At 40.9% G+C, this 22,465-nt stretch overlaps 1 protein-coding gene across 2 annotated transcripts in view; it reads right to left on the reverse strand.

Moving 5' to 3' along the window:
• AFF3 (ALF transcription elongation factor 3) overlaps positions 1–22,465 on the reverse strand; it is a 336,079-nt gene that overhangs the window by 132,122 nt on the left and 181,492 nt on the right. For both annotated transcript variants that reach the window (XM_074815074.1, XM_074815073.1), the window contains one exon: positions 2,016–2,102. In XM_074815074.1, the coding sequence (XP_074671175.1) occupies positions 2,016–2,102 (87 nt within the window). The remainder of the gene's footprint in view (positions 1–2,015; positions 2,103–22,465) is intronic.

Consider the following 22,465-nt stretch of genomic DNA (forward strand, 5'->3'; position numbering starts at 1 on the left):
CACACTTTGTGAAAAGCAATAGCTAGCTTACGAATATCTCAAAGACATGTTTGAAAAATTAGGAAACCATTCTCTGCATTTTGGAGCCTGAAAAGCAGATGCCTTCTAAAGTCTGCAACTCCACAGGTTCAGAGTAAGCCACAGAAGTAGCATTTAATCATTTTAAAATATTTTAAAGTAGAGGTGGTGTCTAAAATTAACATGATGTATGGACAGTGACGCAGGATTTTTCCAGGACTCCGTTCAGGGTTTTGTTAGGTACTTCTTCCCCATCTCACACAAAGCAGATAATTTTTGACCATGCAGACCACCCAGGCCACAATACAGTTGCGATGTTATTGTATGTACAAAAGTATGCTCATATATTAGTAGATGAAATCTTGTCCATCCTAAGCTTAAATAAAATGGAAAATCTACTTTTGTAAGAGAAAAGGAAACCATCTAGAAAAGGCTCTTTAAAAATGAATGATAGATCTCTGAAATGGCTCTGCAGTTCAAACTATTAGAATATTTTCCGGAAAGATGAATGAACAGGCGGAGAGAAGATGAGAAAGTCAGTATCAACCATTATTCACACATCTTTTCCCTATGGTATGTCATTCTCCTTTTCCTATATTTATCACAATACATTTTGTTGTGAGGAAGTGCATTCATGATGGTCACACAGATATGCTGATAGGTCCATCTTGCCCATGCCCATCTGCACGCATACCATACAAGCACATCGTGTGGTGATAATTATGGCAGGAACTGCAGAACTGCAAACACCACTTTGTTTTTGTCATCCATATCTGGGCACTTCACCTGCTTGTAAGCTGCTGATCCATTTATCTCCTACTGGACTTACTCTAACGTAACAAGCCTCTAGCCCGCCTACCATTTTCAGTCGGCTGTCTGCCTTCAATGAGCAAATAGACAGTGAGTTATTTCCTTCTTTTTCTTTCATAACATGCCAGAGATGTTTTGGTTTACACCCCTGGTACTTCAAAATCATGACACTCTCATCCACGGAAAAGCTGTTTTACTGTAGGGAAATCTTGAGTGTTTCTTGGCTTTGTGGTTATAATTATTCCCTGCACTAAATTTTGCAGAATGGACTTAAAAGTTACCAAAGGAGCTTGCTTTAACAGGAGGAAGGCTATAAACAGCATCAATACCATCTTTCAAGCTTGAACACTTCATGAAATATGCTTGTGGCATATAAACAGTATATGGTGATACAATGTGAAATTTTTATTGGCTTTTACATAGGATAGCTGATTTAATTCCCTTCTGACTTACAAAGTATAAATAATGTGGTTTCCCCAAGGTCATGCCGATGAACTTTACCATGCCACACTGCATCCTCCCTGGGATACACATACAACAGCAGAGCTGGTTTCAAGGGACCATCAGCAGGACCAGTGGCCTTGGTCCCTTGAGGGACCAAATACTTCCCTGGCAAATACTTCTGTGGCCCCTCTGGGCATCATGGAACTGGGCTGCTTGCCTCTCTAGCAAAGCTGTCCTTGAAGGCAGGTTGGTGGCAGGGGATGTATGCCGACTCCTCAGCCCATGACTGTATTAGTAAAGCCCACCTCAGACCTCAATGGTCTCAACAAAAATCTCGGCTAGCAAAGACAAATGAAGCAGGAGCAATGGATGCAAGCAGGAGCTTCTTGACTCACAGCAGCTGTTTGTGCCCTGAAGTATCAGTCAGGAGCTTCAGCAGGTGCCCGCAGAAGGCACCACATCTGGACACCCCACCAGGGACACCTGCATTTTTGCCTTGTGGTGAGGAACTCATGACCTACATACCAGCATCAGTGCTGCTGCTGGAGATAGGCAAACAAGGCCGTGTAGCCCTGCAGAGGCTGTAAACAAGGAAAAGGCAGTGGACACTGGCACACACATGGAGAAGGTCATTAGCACGGCATCAACCTCAGCCCAAGGACCTCACATGCTTAGTCAGGGCTCACGCAGGACATATTTTGAGGTGCAGGAGGCATGGTTCTACATGATGTTGTGTGTCTTACCTTGTTTGGGAAGGGAAACTTGCTTTGTTCTGCCTTTCCTGGTGTGTGAATAGCTGACAGTGGTGGAGGCCATGAATGGGTCATCTCCTGAAAAACAATATTGTACAGCAAACTGTTTAGAAATCAGTGGAATAGGAGACAATGATAGTATATCAGTAGCAAGAGTGCCTGGGTAGTGGAATATTTAAGTTACTGCAGCTTCTAGGAGATGCCCAGTTTACATATAATCTAGACAATACACGAGCTACATTGATTTTTATCACAGACTCTTGAGAGCAGTTCTTAAGCACCGTTTCATTTTCCTGAATAGTTAATGTCTCTTAAGTGCAAGAAATTTGATTTTTCTGACAATTTGCAACCACATTTTAATCATGCAATGTATTCTGGCTGGTGAGACTAACAGAATAACTTTTTCTTGTAGCATAGAAACAGAAATTTCAGTTCATGACCAAGTAATGGGGTGCACACTATGGACTAATCATGAAATAGATTTCATAGACAAGGTCAGAATGATAAATGCTTAACACTTGCTGAATGGTTAATTCCTAAAATTGCCTTTATCATTGTAAAGGAGTTGAGTAAGTTCCTAACTGCAACATGTTTGTGCCTTGCAGGACGCAAACATGTGGCAAGCCCTAAACAAGGTGTGCCGCACTCCACCTTTGTCTTCTCCCTGTGCTGTTCTGAAGGACATTTTTTAATAGCTAAGAGACATAAGTAGCTTGACCTGACTTGTATGCAGTCATTCCTGACACAGTTTCAGGTAGCAGGTAGACACACATTCAATACTGTTATTCAAGCCAGAATGAGTTGGTTTCCAAAGCAAGGCTACTTTTGGGGAGGTGTAAATTAAACACTTCAAACAAGAAGTTTGTTAAGAGAGAGGCTTCACATTCCTCTCTAGTGCAAGCTGTTAAAGGATGGACATGTTTTTTTACATGTTCAGCACCAGCAGCCATAATATTTGGCACACAGTGACTTAACAGAATTAATATGAGAAGTAGCACAGAGCGTGACAACCCTGAAGAGTCGGTCCATAAGTTTCAAGAGCCGAAGAGCAAATAACATCCTGCCTAAGCAGGGGGCTCACTGACACTATCAAGAGTTTGCCTGGCAGATGCTTTGCTGGGTTTTGATACCATTAGCTGACTGTGGAATTGTTTCTCAGTGATATTCCAAGGAGTCGTGCTGAGATCCATGATCAGTCCTAAAATAATACTGGAGTCGTATTTCCATGACTCATTCCTTTCTAAAGAGAAAAGAAAATGTCCTTCTATGAAGAAAGGTGTGGGTGAGTGTCTTGCCCATCCTTTATTAGAGCTGATGGAAGTGCTTCCTGACCAGGCAGGGACTGAGCTTGGGCATTTTTTATGTAGAAGAAAGTCTCTGTCTGTTTTGCCAATGAAAGGATCAGCCCTTTCAACATAGTTTATTAGTAATAAATGTCACCTTTAAAGCATTCTTGATAAACAGTTTATTTCCTAATAAAAACTGCATTGTTTTATTTTACTCGAGGCTAAAAAGTTACATGATTTATTATACTTCTGTAATCTATGTGCGTGCCTCTAATCAGTGCATCATCTGGTTTGCAGTTTCACTATCAGAATTGCTTTGCTTTTCAGTTCTTTGAGGCAGATTGTTCATCTTATAACTTCCTTATCTGATAAGTGCCAGCAATAGCAGTATATAGCAATTTTTAATATACAGTAAGTTCTTTAAACTCAGGCAACAAAACCCACAGGCAAGATTGCTATTTGCTACAAGTACCTGGCACATGTTCTATTGTTTTCAAAAGATTAAGGAATTACATATTGAGAAATATTCCAACAGTAAATAAATTGACAAAAACGAGATTTGTAATGTGGCCATTTAATCCTTAGGTTGTGATCTAAAAAAGTATTGCTTTCTCACCTGCTTTTCTCTGCTTTTCCCTTACAGGATCATTTACTTACTTTCTAGAAAATGTGATGTTGTGCATATAGACTAACGGTGTTTCCACCAGTAAAACCGCATCCCCAAACAAACAAAGTGTTTTTCCCTACAAGTTGAGGTGCTGAGCCCAAAAGTGTGCATAGGAATGAACGATGTGTTCCTTTTTTCTGAAGGGCAATGCGTTAGGTTATCTCTATCAATTGAAGAATTGGGGCAGACAGACTGGGAATGTCTGGTGGCTTTGACCTGAAGTTATCCTACTTGTGAAATATGCTGTTCAGTACTTATGATTTCCATTTGCCCAAGAAACAGTTCCTCCAGGTTATGTGGTGGCTGACCCCCACTGTCACCTTCAGGGAAACATCTTCTGAGAAGTCTGCTATATGCCATGCAGAAACCAATCTGTTACAGCAGCAGAGCTCTTCCCTCCCACCTTGCCTGCCCGAGTCCAACAATGATGCCTTCATCCAGGGAAAAGACCAGAGGGCTGATTAAAAATAAGGATGACCTTTTTTTTTGACATGTCAAAATCTCCCATTTCTTTTTTTCCCCAAGATTATTTCTCATCCACACTTCAATGAAAAATGCCCTTAATGTTTTTTGGGTTTTTTTGGTTTTTTTTCAGCTAGCTTCTTGTCTTCCTTTTTACTTTGAGTTGTGGTATATAATAAAGCTTTCTACATAATTTAACTTTGACATAACCCTTTCTGACACAAAGATTTAGTAAGACCACTGATATTTGCCAGGGTTAATAATTGCCATTATCATGAATATCTGAATGTGAATGTACTAGAATAATATTTTGAGTTGTGATCATATGGTGTATTTATCACTACTCTTTGAAATTCAGACAACTAAAAAATGAAATCAAATTAGAAAAAAAGAAATCAGAAAACTAACATGAAAAATACCCCAAACTATAGGTTGACACCACTGAGGAGTGGTAAGATTTAAACATAGTAAAATATTTTTTGAAAAGAGAAACATTAAACTATGTGCACAGGCTCCTTCTGTCTGCCAAGAACAGAATCTCAAAAATTAGGAGAAAGCATTTAGGTGTTGTCCAGCAAGTGTCAACACTTTGCAAGGTCAAGCAGAAACAAATTCAGAATATGTTCCTGTGTGTCAAATCTTGTAATTTTAGACTATCTGAAGATATTTGAGACAGATTAAAAGCACTAGTGGTGACATATGATTATATCAACATCTTTTTTTAGTACGTGGTGTGAAATGTTTGAAAATGTAAACCCAAATGGCAACTATCTAACTAAACAGAAAGGCCTCAACTTTTATGGTTAGAATAAGCTTTCATGCACAGCTTCTCTTTTCTGCTCAGCTGACTTGCCTGTCTTTGGAGTTTGGGATTGGCAGTATTGGCATAAGGCACCCACTGGACTGAAAACAATGTTTCAAATGGACTGATGAAAATTTCATAGAATCATAGAATCGTTTAGGTTGGAAAAGACCTTTAAGATCATTGAGTCCAACCACAAACCTAACACTGCCAAGTTCCCCACTAAACCATGTCCCTAAGCGCCACATCTACATGTCTTTTAAATACCTCCAGGGATGGTGACTCAACCATTTTCCTGGGCAGCCTGTTCCAATGCTTGACAACCCTTTCGGTGAGGAAATTTTTCCTAATATTCAATCTAAACCTCCCCTGGTGCAACATGAGGCCATTTCCTCTTGTCCTATCACATGTTACTTGGGAGAAGAGACAGACACTCACCACTCCACAACCTCTGTTCAGAATCACAGAATCATCTGGGTTGGAAAGGACCTTGAAGATCATCTAGTCCAACCGTTAACCTAGCACTAACAGATCCCAACTACACCATATCCCCAAGCGCCATGTCAACCTGCCTCTTGAACACGTCCAGGAATGGGGACTCCACCACCTCCCTGGGCAGCCCATTCCAACGCCTAACAACCCATTCTGTAAAGAAATGCTTCCTAATATCTAGTCTAAACCTTCCCTGGCACAACTTGAGGCCATTACCTCTTGTCCTATCACTTATTACTTGGTTGAAGAGACTCATCCCCAGCTCTCTGCAACCTCCTTTCAGGTAGTTGTAGAGGGCGATGAGGTCTCCCCTCAGCCTCCTCTTCTCCAGACTAAACAACCCCAGTTCCCTCAGCCGCTCCTCGTACGACATGTGCTCCAGACCCTTCACCAGCTTCGTTGCCCTTCTCTGGACACGCTCGAGTAATTCAATGTCCTTTTTGTAGTGAGGGGCCCAAAACTGAACACAGTAATCGAGGTGTGGCCTCACCAGTGCCGAGTACAGGGGTAAGATCACTTCCCTGTTCCTGCTGGCCACGCTATTTCTGATACAAGCCAGGATGCCATTGGCCTTCTTGGCCACCTGGGCACACTGCTGGCTCATGTTCAGCCGGCTGTCAATCAACACCCCCAGGTCCCTCTCTGACTGGCAGCTCTCCAGCCACTGGTCCCCAAGCCTGTAGTGCTGCTGGGGGTTGTTGTGGCCCAAGTGCAGCACCTGGCATTTGGCCTTGTTGAATCTCATACAACTGGCCTCGGCCCATTACAGCCTTCCTACCCTTGAGCAGATCAACACTCCCACCCAACTTGGTGTCATCTTCAAACTTACTGAGGGTGCACTCGATCCCCTTGTCCAGATCACTGATAAAGATATTAAACCGAACTGAGCCCTAGGGAACACCACTTGTGACCAGCTGCCAACTGGATTTAACTCCATTCACCACAACTCTTTGGGCCGAGCCATCCAGCCAGTTTTTTATCCAGTGAAGAATATACCCATCCAAGCCATGAGCCACCAGTTTCTCCAGGAGAATGCTGTGGAATGGTGTCAAAGGCTTTACTAAAGTCTAGGCAGACAACATCCATGGCCTTTCCCTCATCCACTAAGTGGGTCACCTTGTCGTAGAAGGAGATCAAGTCAGTCAAGCAGGACCTGCCTTTCATAAATGCATGCTGACTGGGCCTGATCACCTGGTTGCCCTGTATGTGCCGTGTGATGGCACTCAAGATGATCAGCTCCATAACCTTCCCTGGCACTGACAGCTCTGTAGTTCCCCAGATCCTCCTTCTGTCCCTTCTTGTAGAAGGGGGCCACATTTGCTAACTTCCAGTCAACAGCGACCTCCCTGATTAGCCAGGACTGCTGATAAATGATTGAAAGTGGCTTGGTGACCACTTCCACCAGCTCCCTTAGTACCCTTGGGTGGATCCCATCTGGCCCCATAGACTTGTGTATGTCTAAGTGGTGTAGCAAGTAGCTAATAATTTCCCCTTGTATTATGGGGTCTTCATTCTGCTCCCTGTCCCTGTCTTCCAGCTCAGGGGGCTGGGTACCTGGAGAACAACTGCTCTTACTGTTAGAGACCGAGGCAAAAGAGGCATTAAGTACATCAGCCTTTTCCTCATCCTTTGTCACTATGTTACCCCCCACATCCAATAAAGGATGAGATTCTTAGTCCTCCTTTTGTTTTAATGTATTTATAGAAACATTTTTTATTGTCTTTTACAGCAGTGGCCAAGTTCAGTTCTAGTTGGGCTTTGACCCTTCTAATTTTCTCTCTGCATAACCTCACAACATCCTGTAGTCCTTCTGAGTTGCCTGCCCCTTCTTCCAAAGGTCATAAACTCTCTGTTTAGCCAGACTGGTCTTCTTCCCTGCCGGCTCATCTTTCAGCACATAGGGATGGCCTGCTCCTGTGCCTTTAAGATTTCCTTCTTGAAGAATGTCCAGCCTTCCTGGACTCCTTTGCTCTTCAGGACTGCCTCCCAAGGGACTCTGTCAACCAGTCACCTAAACAGGCCAAAGTCTGCCCTCCAGAGGTCCGAGGTAGCAGTTCTGCTGACCCCCCTCCTTCTCTGAGAATTGAAAGCTATCATTTTGTGATTGCTATGCCCAAGAGAACCTCCAGCCATCACATCACAAACAACAGGTCCAGTGGTACTCCTTCCCTAGTTGGCTCACTCACCAGCTGTGTCAGGAAGTTATCTTATACACACTCCAGGAACCTCCTGGACTGTTTCTTCTCTGCTGTATTGTATTTCCAGCAGACATCTGGTAAGTTGAAGTCCCCCATGAGAACAAGGGCTAGTAACTGTGAGACTTCCAGCTGCTTATAGAATATTTCTTTTGCCTCTTCATCCTGGTTGGGTGGTCTATAACATACTCCCACCATGATATCTGCCTTGTTGGCCTTTCCCCTGATTCTTGCCCATAATCATTCAACCCTATCATCACCATCATTTAGCTCTAGACAATCAAAACACTCCTTAACATACAGGGCTACCCCACCACCTCTCCTTCCTTTCCCATCTCTTCTGAAGTGTTTACAGCCATCCATTGCAACACTCCGGTTGTGTGAGTCACCTCACCATGTCCCTGTGATGGCAACTATGTCATGTCATAGTTATCCTGCTGCACAGTGGCTTCCAGCTCCTCCTGTTTGTTGACCATGCTGTGTGCACTTCAGTTGGGCTACTGATCCCACCACCTTTCTGGGAGGAGAAGCCCTAATTCCTACGTGACTATTCTCAGGCACTTTTGTGATTTCAAACACACCAATAACCCCTGCATCTTTGCTGCGCATGGATGTCCATCCCCTACCTCCACTGAGATGGCAGACCGAAGGACCTCGCTAGCATACCGTCCCTCAGACATTGATGTGCTGCCCCCAAGCTTATCTCTAGCGAGTCTGGTTTTATTCCTTTCCCCCTTCAAATCTACTTTAAGGCTCTTTCAATGAGCCCTACTAACTCCTGTGCAAAGATCATTTTCTCCCTTTGTGACAGATGTACCCCATTTGTTGCCAGCAGGCCTGGTGCCGTGTAAACCAACCCATGATCAAAACACCCAAAATACTGCTGGAGACACCAGGCTTGGAGCCAGGTATTGATCTGCTGGCTCCTCCTGTTTCTTCTCTTGTCATTCCCTGCAACTGGAACAATAGAGGAGAACACTACTTGTGCTGATCCCTTAACCAGTCATCCCAAGGTCCTGAAGTCTCAGACTTCCTATTGCAACTTCATCACTGCCTCTCTGAAAAATCAGGGCACCTGACTATGCATGGGCACCTGGGAAAGTGGGGTAGTAGTACATTTAAATGTACTTAAGATCCTCGGCACCTTCAAACTGGTGTTAGAACACTGATTGACACAAAAGAATTTTGAAATTAGAAAAGGAAAAAAGCAGGGATTTTTTTTTAGCATAAATCAAACAAAAAGTAAGTCCAAAACACCTGGTACCAGAAAATGTTACAGCCCCTACAAAATAATTGTCTAATTTAAAACTAGTTTAGATCTTTCTCCAAACTTCATGAAGTTAACCTTAAAGTTCTCAATAATATTAATTAACAGAAGCACTGAGAAGCCATTTGGGGTCCAGAAGTGGGGAAAACAAAGATTTCTGGATCAAAGAAGGAAGCCCTGACTAGACTGCTTAAAAATACATGTGCCCAATTGCAGTACAGCTTGTTTGAGATGACGAGAACTGCTCTCATCCTCCTGCGCAAGACTGAGGGGTGGCTCTGAGACACCCTCTTTTTTTTTCCTAACATGTTTCTCCTTGTGAGGGTTGCAGTGATGTTGTTTCACACTGGCATCTTTGTGGTGGCGGTGATGGCACGTCTCATTCACGTGCATATTGTAACTCTACAACTCTACAGCTCTACTCATCTCCACCTGTAGTAAATCAGTTTTCAGCAGTTATACATAAATGTTCAGTTTTACAAGCTAAAAGGTCCAAGCCTAGTTAATCTTAGTCAACATGCCTACTTGGCTTTTCTTCTTACTGAAGGGAAAATCTTCAAATAAAGAAATCTATAGTATTGCGTATCCTTGCTCCAAATTCAGTTTCCGCAGCAATAATTAAGTAACAAGACATTTCTCGTGGCTTAATGACAGCTTGGCAGTGTTTTGTTTGGGGCTTTTAACCCTAGCTTGTAGGTAATTTTTCAGGAAAATTATCATTCAGAGGTAAATAGTAGTATTCACTAAGACTTAAGGCAATGCTATATATCTAGTTGCTGTGTGGCACACGATACCAGGAATGGTTGAACTGATTCAGAAAAATTGTAATTAATAAAAAGTAGGAAGAGTGGTATCATCCAGATTTAAAATCTAGCCACATGCATTATCTTGCTGTTCATTTGGTGCCAAAACCAGAACGTATCATTGGGCCATTAAGAAAATTGACTGTTTAATCCTCCTCTTTGCTTGTGCTCACCTAGCCAATTTTTGATTCATAATATTTTGTCTCTCCACAGATGATGATTTAAGAAATGTTTGTAGTGTATCATAAAGGACCCTGTCAAACACCTTTTGAAAATTATTTTAGCTGGCTCAACTTCATCCACTGCTCTACTGACATGTCGCAGGAATTATAGGATATTGGTGAGACACAATTTTCCTTTGCAAATACTCTGCTGGTTAGCTCACGGGGACTGCAGAGTCTCTCTCTTTGTAGTTACCTACACTAAAATGCAGATTTTAGGGAAGATTAGATATATTTATTCAGATGGAACTCAAGGCAACACAAAGCTAATGCAGAGCTTTCCAAGACTCTTTAGCAAGTGATCACAGGACACAGTTTGAGAACCTCTAATCCAGTTACTCTCCTGTCTTCATAAAATAGGTTGGGGTTTTTTTAACACAGGAGACTCTCTCTTTAACTGCTGTCAGTTGGCAAAGATCCCTTTCAGTTCAGTGAAGCTGCACTGCCACTAGCTGACAACACGGCTATGATTTTAATGTCAAACATCCAAAGCAAAGAGTCTGACACTGAAACTTTTGGAGACTATGTTGAAGCTGACAGCATTTCACTATGATAAGGTTCCCATGATATGAAAAGCAAACTTTTTTTTTTCAAAATTGATTCCTCTAGTATCTGTTATTGCTGCAACTTTTTCTAACCCAAACCTCAAATATACACCTGTAAAATAGAAAGATAAAGCTGTTTCCTCGTTTCTTTACAATGACATCACTTATACAAACTACATGTCCTTAACTCTTTTTCTTCCTCCTAAACCCTGTAGTTTCCTTTGCACACTTGATATTTTTCCTCTTTTCATTTAAGCATCTTTTAGTTTGTCATTATCCTTTTGGTAACATGTTATTCCGAACCACCACCACCCAACAGAATATCTTGTCATTTTCCAGCTTCTGTTGTTTCCATTTTTACTGCCTTTCCATCTACTTATTTGGACGGGTTTTAATTTATAGCTAATATTTATGTCATGGATGATGCAAAATGTTTTCTAAACTTGAGATTAGTGACAAACATGGTTTCACCCACCTGCTAAATGAAGGATTAAATAAGGGAGCTACTACGAGCTCCCTGTCATGGAGCTAAAATAGCTGTAAGGACACAATTTACACTGAGCTGGGTGCCAGTTCAGCACTGAACCTCAGTCAGCAGCTCTTCTGTCTCCCCTACTCCTGCTAAAACGGTTTCAAGGAGCCACTTTTTTCATAGCAATCTGCTGCAAAACACATTCTACCACCTTTCCCCTTTGGCTCCAGTCCCTTTGAATGCCCTGTTGCTTTCTGTAATATGAATTCCTTTCAATAGGCTTCATCAGTATAACATCCAAAGATATATGACAATCCAGGGGAGAATGCTTGTCAAGGAATTTTTTTGTTCTAAGCAAAGAAATAAAGGTAATTGTGTAGCTTGTGACAGTGTCATTTGTGCTGTGCTTGGTTCTTCAGACCTGCATGGATGGACATCAGCTGAAACTGCTTGATAGAAACAGGACTCTGTGTGTGTGTATGGGGGAGGTGCATCTGTGGGCTGGGGAGGAGGGAAGAAAAAAAGAGAAATTAGGCCCTTGGAAAGGGAGAAGGTCAGAGATTTTGCAGACTGCAGCATTAAAGAATGTGTTCAGCATTAAATCTCCAGATATTTGGTATCTACAGAACCAAACCATTCCAAATCATGAACATTTTCAACGTGATCTGTAGATCAATTCAGTCTACAGAAAATCACAAATGCCAGTGCAATAAGTTTCTGTTTGGAATATGTTATCTCTGCTTTAGTGGAACCATCCTGCAAATAACCTGCAACATTTAGTCAAGATTCAGCAATCTAGGACAGATAAATGCAAAAGAAGGCTACAGCTGCTTACTTATCAAACTGACTTAGTTCGGTCCTTCATTGTATGATTATAATTCTTTAGCAAAAAGCCTTGCAAATTTTTATTAATTTTTGGAGAACTAAATGAGCCTGTAAGTCTAGAAGAAGCTAGGGATAGCTAAGAGAAATGTGGTTTGATTCTAAGAACAAGTATTAATTATGATATAACCCATGCCATGCTCTCTCATATCAGAGTTTAAGACAAAAAGATTTACCTCTAACTATCAGGAAAGGAAGAACATGTCCCATTACAGAATTTAGAGGGTTTCCTTAAAAACTTTTAAATATTCTGAAATGAAAAAAAAAAGGACAGAATTTCTCCTTTAGTTGCAATGATGAATATCTGTTCTTAGCTAAGAAGCTATGTTTTTAGATGAAAGCATAGGGCTATATGATACAACAAACTGTCTGAAAACCAGCCTTGCCTGGGTAAGCTGAGATGATGTGGTTAATCAAGGTACAATCTTTATTAGTGCATTAACCTCCTGCACCCAAGGACTGCAGATTCTAATTCCTGAATTGCCATGCAAGACTGATGCAGCTAGTTTTCTAGTCTCAGTTGGCAGCAAGCTAACAGAAGTGGCTAATGAAGATGAATAGCTGCCTCTTGGGAGTGGGGGGAGGACAAAGAGGAAAGGAAAAGACCTAGGATACTTCAAGGTCCAGATCTCTGCATGATTTCAGGTAATAATGAAAAAGTGCACATAGTCAACATTTTCAGAGATCATAACAAGCATGTTAATTCTGCAGTCTGCTAACAAAGCAATGGTAGTGGCCTCAGGATTGCTCTGGAAACATTTCAAGAAGTCAAAACAAAGGTCATTGAAAATAAAGACCAGGACACTGGTCAGGCTCTTACCTTGTTTTTGATGGATGATTGTATTAATATGGACAAAGAAGCAGACAAAAAAATGCCCTAAGCTAAAAACCAGACACATTTACTAAGGAAAACATCTGCGGTTTTGAGAAGACAAAAATACCATCATGGTAAATATTTTGCCCACAAATGCATGTGACGTTCTAATAGAAACATCCCTTTATTTCAGACAAAAATACACTGCTAAAGGTAAGGAGGTCATCAAAGCAAGATTTGTGGGGAAAAAAAATCTAGGTTTTTTTGAAGCTAGCAAAATTTTTCAAGTTTCTTATTTTGTGGGGGGCTGGAAGCTTTCTGATAGGTGCATTAGTGATCCTGGTTCACTCCCTTGGACAGAAGGTGAAATAGTTGGTCATCAGTTTGGCCTAATTTGTTCTTAGTTCTAGTCTTTCATACTCCTAAAGCCAGTTTAAGAGGACTGGGGGTACCATAAAGACTTAGTTCCTGGGAACCCAAGGGCTTGTACAAAGAGCTCTTTTGTCTGTCTACAGTGGAGATTCACCAGCAGGTATGCATTGATAATTTTAGCTCAGCTCATTCAGCCAACTGATTCAGTATTTCAAGCTTCATGAACTTATGGGTAACACAATAGTGCCTGTGTGCTCTGTGCACAAGTTACGGGCAGACATTACATGCAGTAAATACCTTGTGCTCTAGGTTAGGGTTTAAGGTGCTAAAGGAACACTCTTCAGCTAACGTGCCTGCAAAGGCTGCCAACCATAACAAGAAAGCAAGCTTCTGTTCTGTGCTATTACAACAGACTTCTTGGTCAGTGTGAAAAGATGATAGAGAGAGTAAGAAAAGACCATAGGAGGAAAAAGTAATAATTAAACTATTAAAAGTTAAATTGCTGTCAAATGTGGCTCTATAAAGCATAGCTCTGAGAAGTTTTGCACTTGTGGTTTCTTAATTATATTAGATGAAACATGCTCAGTTTACAGGTGAAAATTACACCAGGCTGGGACCTCAGACTGTGGAGCTGAGCGTCAAGGCAGGAACTCCCCTTTACCCTGCTGTAGCACAGAGAAGTTCTGCAAGGCAAAGCAGCCTCTAAATCCTTCCCGGACAACCTTGCATGGATGTGGCTGACTGCAATTAGCAAACAATTTTGTTTATGATGCTCTGACAGCTTGGGGAATCTGTTCATATACAAGTCATTTATTCTGAATGAGATTAAGAAATCAGTGTAGCACTGCGTGCTTCAGTGTATGTGAGTTCAACCATCTGTTCTCAAGGTTGCATTGTGTGCCTCCTAGATCTGAATTGACAGAAAGATGTTAAATCTTGATGGTTCGTATTCTAGAAGTAGCACAGTGGCACAATGTGATGACTGAAGCCAACAGAGACCAGTTCAGCTAAGAGTACATAGGTATACAGAGTTGAACACAGACAAACTTATGTCCACAAATTAAGGATACCATATATACCTGGTAGACTGGGACACTGGACCTGGAAACGAGTTAGAGATCACCAGAGGATAAGCAACCGAAAATAATCCCCCCACATGTCAGGCTTTTGCCCCAAGAGCTCATTCCATCATTGTGTGTTTGCAAATGGAGAAGTAGCACAGTAAAACTGGTGAGCCCAATGCTGGAATAGCCTGTTTCTTTGACAACATTTCTTAAAAAATGCTGGAAATTCTGAGAAGGTGAAAAAAAGAATGAAAACGATCACAGATATTTACAGAGATCATCCCTGTTAGACTAAGAGCTACTATGCTTCATTTGCATAAGCATCATCATAGGGGGAAAAAAACCACCTAATGACTTTTAGAAAATCTATTTGTAGCCAACTGTCCAGTGTCCAAGATAAAAGGTAGAACCTCTACTCAACACCTTCAACAGGATTCCCAAGAGATGACTGAAAAAATCAAGGTTGTTCACGCTTAATAGGAGTCCATGTATACAAAATTTCCAAATAGGTCTCAGTGAAAAATGTTGTCAGTTCACAACAATAGAAAAAGATGAAAACCACTAGCTTCTTATATCATGAGACAATAGATAGAAGGACAAAAAGGCAAACTGAGGTTAGGAAAAAAAGAACAACTCCTCAGGAGCTAGTAGTTCACTGCTGGGACACAGTGCTATGGAAATGCCTGTCTTCATCTCTTGAAGTCTTAAGATCAAGAAGGGATGCTTTTCTGAATGATATGCTTCAGCCAAATACAAGATAATGGACTCAAAACAGGGGAGAGCAGCTGCAGTTATTTCTTGTTACATAGGTCAGAACACTAGTCAGACTGGGTGATGAAATACACCATTCAGACTCACACCTAAAATGTACCTAAGTGGGATGGTTGTTCTTTATTCTGGAACTTCTTTTTCAGTCCATCAAAATCCTTATCATTTATGGCTCTTAATACAGGCTTTGTAAGTCAAGAAAACATGTGAATCATTTGTATTCACATGTGAATGCTAGGTACTGACCACAAAAGCAGTGATTAAGAGAAAGTGATGTTCCATTGTGTTTTAGAAAAAATATAGAAACAAAAGTTTGCTCTTTCCTTGTGTATCAGTAATCTATAACCCATAGTTGTATCCTGCTGCTTTTGACTGTATAAGGTCCAGATGCATCACAATTAACCTTGGGGGTTTAACTGAGGGGTCAACATCTGCCTGACACTCTTGCTATAGTCAACAGAAAGATAGACTCCAGCATGGGGCACATCAGTGGACCGAAGATCTGGAGCATCCTCCGGAAGTGTCTAGAGATGGAGTCCAGGTTGCTGTACTCAGTCCTAAAGTGCCTCCAACTGGAGGGGCTGAGTCTGGCCTTGTGCCCCTTGGAGCAAAGCTTTATTTCTTACATTTTTGTATGGCACCTAGCACAGAGATTTTGATCAGTGCTGGGCCTCTCTCATTGCTACAGTCACACATACAAGTTGAGGGAGAATTCAGAGACGACTTCCTGGCAGTGCTAATATTTCATCTAGTCTGCCCTGATACTTCTTAGATCATCTCTTAGGTTATGTCTCTATCACCAAATCTGAGAGTGTTACCACATTCTGTATCTTGGCCATCTGCATATCAGGATGAGAGGCAAGCACTCATAAGGCCCTCTTCCCTACCCTCCCTACGTTTCTTGGAAACATATATTCCATATGGCCTTTTAACACCTTCACATTAAGAAGACACTGCTGTCCAGAAAGGTTATCTGTGATCACCTAAAATGTTTTCTTTAAATATACAGACAACCCAGTATTAGGTTTTCCAGTTTTAATGTTGTGGGTAGTGAGAAGGTTAGCTGGCTATAATTTTTTCTTCTAAACAGTCACATTTGGAATCTGTTTCAGCCTGGAAGAGCAGTTGGATGGCAGAGGAGAGATGAGGTGCTCTTCATCAGGATCCCAGCCTCAGTCCCTGGAGTTGGGACCGGGGTGTGCAGAACAGTATTCCAGCAGGTCCATGTAGTCATAGTCACTATTCAGGGTGGCTCTTTGCCTCCTGCTGTGTTCAGTAATGCACATGCCTGCCTTCCTCTAGTAGGCGTAGAGGAAAGAGGGTCTCTGTACTACCATCCTCTCATCCTGGGGCCTGGGGAAGGAGCGCTGGCCAGAAGTGGAAGCCAGATACAAATGAGGTCCTCCCTCCAGGACTCCCCAGGCAAACAACCTGAACTCTCCTGGAGAATCAGCCACCCACACTGGAAAAAATCCAGTGAGGTGGCAAAGTGGGTCTTGGTGCTAGAGCCAGATGCTAGTGTTCCTGCTCCAAGGCTATTTGCAATGTAAAAGGCTGCCCAGATCCTGCTGCACTTGGAAAAGTGAGTTAATAGCACTTTCCCCCATATGTAGTCCAATTCCTATATGTATATGTAGGTTATAATCTCTCTGGGATGAGCACTATCTTGTAGCATGTACATGGCACCGTGCATACTTAGGCTCTGATTTTGTTCAGAAGTTACCATGAGCAGCAGGTTTTGTTTACTTTTACAGTGGTAAAAATACCAGCACAAGTGGGCAGAGATTTGGAGGATAGTCCCTCTTAGATAAATTACTGGATAACTTTGGGACGTAATCAGCAGTAAAAAATTAATTCACAAACAAAGCTTGCACAGTGCAATGGTAGAGGTTCTCTACCAAGGATATTTTATTCTCTACCAAGGATAAAACATGTAGTTGAATGTCCTCAAAACTACTAGTGCACCTTGAACTGCTGAATTTAGTGATCTGTGAATTGACAGAAACTTTTGTGGACAAGATCATCTGACAGTATTTTAGATGGGTGAAGTGATCTCCTTTTCTTTTCGACATCTTCCAGTGTTGATGTTTGAAGGATTTTGTCCAAAAATGTGTGTGAAAAGCATATGGGATATGAAAGGAAGAAAACATGTACTGGAAGACTCCTCAAAATAGCTGAAATTTCATAGAGAACTCCCAGTGGATGCAGCCTCCATCCAAAGTCCCTCAAGCACTTCTGAGACCCCCATCCATGCACACTGTGAACCCTGGTCAATTCAAATTGCACACAAGGCTGGAGGTTTTATTGTTGAAAGCAGAGGCAAAAATAAAGCGTGGAAAGTGGTAAGACCCAAGTCCTGCTGCTATGTTCCAGTCTTTGCATGGTTTATTGAGGCAAAAGCAGATAATCAGGGTCTTTTGCATCACAGTAAAGGGTTTGGTAAGCAGAGCACTCTGGGCTCCTGTTATAATCGTTTTTATCTGTTTTGCAGAGTCAAAAGAACAAATCAGCAAGTACAAACAGACTAATTTTTTACATCAATGGATGTTTAGGAGAGAAGTCCTGTGATGGGGTCAATCAGAGGCACTGCTCCTGCTTGCAGAGCTGGCACAATTGTAGTCCCTGCACGTCAGAGGCTGCAGGTTCCTGCTGTGGCAGCCTTGGAAAAAAGATACAGACCTGCGCCCTGAAAAGACTGGCAACGGTGGGGAGAGGGCTTGAGGCCAGTCCCTTGTTGCTGTGTAGAAAAATGTTAGGCTTGCCAGCAGCACAGTGCTTCTGGGAGCGCTTGCGAGGGCGTTATGCACAGGCAGGGAGCCCGTCCGGGCTGCTGCTGCTCACCATCATGTTCTCAGGAGCCAGTGCCAGAAGCATGAAACAGCACTTGCCACTTCTCCCTGCTACACATGGGGTGGCCTTTGGGAAGCTGTTGGAGGCAGGGAGAGCCCCTTTGTTCGGCCCAGTAGTCCCTAGGCAATCTGGCATTTCTTGTTAAAACAGATTCTAAATTGTGCTTCTCTCTAGCTGCAAATATGACCGTTCTTTAGCTGTGCAATTCACACTTATCTAGTGTTTATATTAAGTTGGTTCTTCAAAGCTATCATTGTCCCAAGCTCTGTCTGCTTTAAGCCCTGAAACAATATTTAGTGCTTATTGTACACACTGACTTTCATTTGCAAGGTATTCTGCAAACCTGAGTTAAGCATCCCAGCACCCTTGTAATCTCTGTAAGTACCGTACTATTATTATGAGTTAAAACACATAAAACTGGAATTAAGGTTGAAAGAATCTGGAGTCAGGAAATCCCTTAAGAAAATCCCTGTCCCAGCACAAATGGTACCAAGGGCAACAATGCCATTCTGTGACTTCACTTGGAAAAAATAGTAGAAGGTATGAAAATATACACTGAAGCCTTAACTCTGCTTCTAAAGCATATGTTCTGGCTTCATCTACCATACTGTTTGTTTCATTAAGTAGCAGAGTAACACTAGTATCTTTTTCATTATTGTAGGCATTGTCTGCATGAGAAATTTGCATCTATTTAAAAAAAGCAATGGTTTTAAACCACTTTAACTAAAACCAAGTACATTTAGATTTATCTAAATTGGTTAAAACCAAATTAAATGAATGGAAAGAAAATAAATAGATCTTTGAAACAGTTCATAAGCAGACTGGTTATGAAACAATTAAACTTGACCTGATGAAACACCCATATGCACAGAAAGCCTACATGGACTAGCATATCATGCTGCCTCACCATTTCTAGGCATTCTCCGCTGATGTTGTACCAGACTCTCAGTACAAAGACAGCTTGGTTTTACAGCTAGAATGCTATGAAAAATGATGCTAACAAAAGTTTTTACAACTCTCTAAAACATTCCTCAAGATGTTTGCCAGCAAACAGTAGGTAATTATGAAATTATAGGCTGCATCGTGACAGGCACACAAGGAAGTAAGATGGTTACAAATGCTTGTTTATTTTTGAGCTCTTAACTACACATGATTTACTTATCCACTTTACAGCAAAATTAACATTCTTTTGCTGTCATTTAAAAAAATGAGGATGTATATATTTTCTTTTTTTTTAACTTCATAGAAATCATGTGGAAAAATTAAAGTAATACATAAAGAAAAAGGAAACAGGACATACCATTACCACTTTTTAATTATGTTACCTATTTTTTAGAGAGCAGGGACTCAGGAACAGCTGCCTTAGCATTAGAAATTTAAAATATTAAAAGTAATGAAAGGTTGTTTTGTGGCAGCAAATGTTAATTTCTTTTGATTTCTCTTCATGAGAACCATCAAACTGCAATTCACTGCAATAAGAAGGTCCACATAATGTCTACATATCAATTAATTCCCACTTAAGCCTTCAATGACTTTTCTGCCCAGGAAAGGATTTCACCCCTGTTGATTAAAGGTAATACTGCAGGTCAGTTATTTTTTTACTTTGAAAAAGTTTCTTAGTAAAACAAAGCAGTGGATATATTTTTCAAAGCTTTAGCATATGTAGAATCCCATCAGAAGAAAGATCACAACATAGAGTTTTTTTCCCTACCAGCAATAAAAGCATAAATAAGGAACACTCTCAAAATGAAACTGAGACAGTTGGAGATTACTACAACGGTAAGAGTACTGTAATCATGAACAGTTCATGATTTTTGTGTGAGAAAAATGGGATCCTGGAATTATGCCTGACATCTTAAAATAATCTGCATGGTCAAGGCAATTGCATCCAACTGGTGTATGTTGAGAGGAGAAACAATGATCTGGAGGTGACTCAACTAATGGGACTCTATGTATTCAGAACACCAGTTATAAAAAATACCAGTGGTACAAAACCGGTCCATCCCCAGTGCTGAATTATGTCAACCAGAGTAACTCTGGTTACAGTAAAGCAAAGCAGAGTGGTCTGCCACAGGTTTTGTCGATTGTTCAGCAAATAGAAACACTCATAATACCTGTGCGCATGACAGACTGAAGTTTTAAGACAAAGCATGTTATAAAGTGAGATGAGACAAGATAAAAACTGTACTTTCAAATTAATCCTTTAATGCCAACTAGCAGTAAAGCTTTTAGTCTGTTTGGTTTTATTGATAGGTTCAATGTGCTGAATCCCTATCCATATTTTAGCCCCAGTGCCTAGATTCACATCGCCATTGGTTTCTGATGCTTAATCTCATTAGTACAGCTATTTGTATTGATATACCCAATAAGGTTGCTAATACTACCTTAGCTAAGTGTTATTTATTGTATCTGTATATACAACAATATTAACACAGTCAAGCATCAGCATCGGCACTTGAGGGCACCGTTAAATTCACCCAGTGTTCAGCGAGAGATTTAATGATGGATTTAATAGTATTAAATAGGAAAAAATGCCCTTGGCCTTTACATTCTCATTTAAAAACATATAAAAGAGTAGTAATTCAGGCAGTTATACTTCTTTCAAAGATTTTCCTTTAAATCACGCTCAGCAATATGAGATCAGCTGTACTTTGGCTGTTATTGTATCTTGACCAAAGACAGCAGCCCTGGCCTATCAGAATTACCAAACTGTTGGCAAATTCAGCTCAGTTCCTATGTCAAATATGGGTGAGTTTACTGCTAAAACAAGGAAGACAAAGATTGGTGGAAAATTAGCACAATGGTGTTGCTGTGAGCTACATTACAGAGACTTCTGTTAGCAACAAATGTAAGCAGAGCCGTGAAATAACTGGACGTTAGGTTTTTATCCAGATTGTTTTCATGGAATATAAATAGGTTGGGAGGTTTTTTTGTGCAGTAGTGTGCCTGCTGAATTTTCCCATAGCTTTTAGCTGCATTTACCTTGCTTTCTTTCAGTCTTCAGGTGTCTGTTACTGAATGGACCTACCAATGTCCTGTAGCCTATCAACGAGAGAATTTCATCCAAGAAAGGCATGTAAATGGCTTTTTTTCTGTCTCTGAAGCAATTGCACCCTTTAGGTTGAAGGAAATAGGGCTCAGTCTGACACTGGAAACTTTCTTCATACACTGCCCAGACAAGTCTGTTCCCTTACATTCAGTTTGAAACCACCAAGTGGGTGGAAGAAAACTGTTGGAAGACAAAGATGCTCTCTACATGACCCTTACCAGTGATTAGAGGATCACCTAAGCACCTGTGAGTTCTTCTTAAGCTTGGAAACTGTGAGCCATATGTTCAGGCTCTCAGTAACTTCCATATGTAGAACCGAATTTATATCACCGTGAATGAGCACCTGTTCAGTCGTAGGCTTTTTTTTACTTATTTTCAGTGTCTATCATGAAAAAGATTATACAAACACTTATACTAGCAATATGAATACTGACAATTAAAAGATAACAGTAATACCATCATATTTGAATTTGAAACCAAATTAAAAAAGTTTTTTTCAGCAATTTTGGCATTAAAGAGAATATGGATCAAATCAAAATTATACTTCCACACACATGGGTAATAACACTTAAAACTAGATCCTTAGCAGCAAATCACGCAAAAAAACAACAACAAAAAAAGCCCAAGTGACTGCTTATCAGGGAACATTCACATTTTCCTCTGAAATTTCCCTGCTTGTGAATAATTCTACCGACATAGCTACTAGGGTGTTTTGAACAAACTTGCTATATAACATCTCGCAAGATAATGCACCTAATTTAAAGCATGAGTTATGTAACAAAGACAAAGAAAGGGACAGGCCATTCTTGTTTTCTCACACATTCAGACATGCTGGATTAATTATAAAGTGTTATATAAATGTGGATGTGTTTGATTCCACAGTGCTTTTCAAAACAAGGGTAAAATATCGCTGATGTTCAGCCACATCACTGGTGGGAAAAAAACATACAGGGTACACAGTTCACTGCACAACTAAGGGGATGGGGAGTAGGTTAAAGGAAATATTTTCCAAGGATGAGAAGAAATCCCATTTCTTATCAGACAAGCCTCTACATCTCTGATGTCATTTTAGAACAGAAGTCTTTAGCTATTACAGAAACAGCTAACATCCTCATACAATGAAACATATGCTTCTCAGCTAATTTATTTCAGAAAAAATGAGCCAATACAGAAAACTACATTCCTGTTAGTGGCATTAGAGCCAGGACTCCTGCATCCACCTGCATATTCTCATGATTTTGGTGCATGAGACCTTGTGTAGACCCACAGCTAAAGCTTAGTGTATATATCTGTAAGTGTGGTGCATACACAATACACATATTTTGCACAGTTATTTTCGATAATGAGGAAGCAATTTTTAATTATTTTTTTTTTAAAAGGATCTTAAGTAGTAAGGTTTGCTGAGAATGTACCAGTACAGGTACCACAGA

Source organism: Strix aluco, chromosome 2, assembly GCF_031877795.1.
Source record: "Strix aluco isolate bStrAlu1 chromosome 2, bStrAlu1.hap1, whole genome shotgun sequence".
NCBI classification, from domain to species: domain Eukaryota; kingdom Metazoa; phylum Chordata; class Aves; order Strigiformes; family Strigidae; genus Strix; species Strix aluco.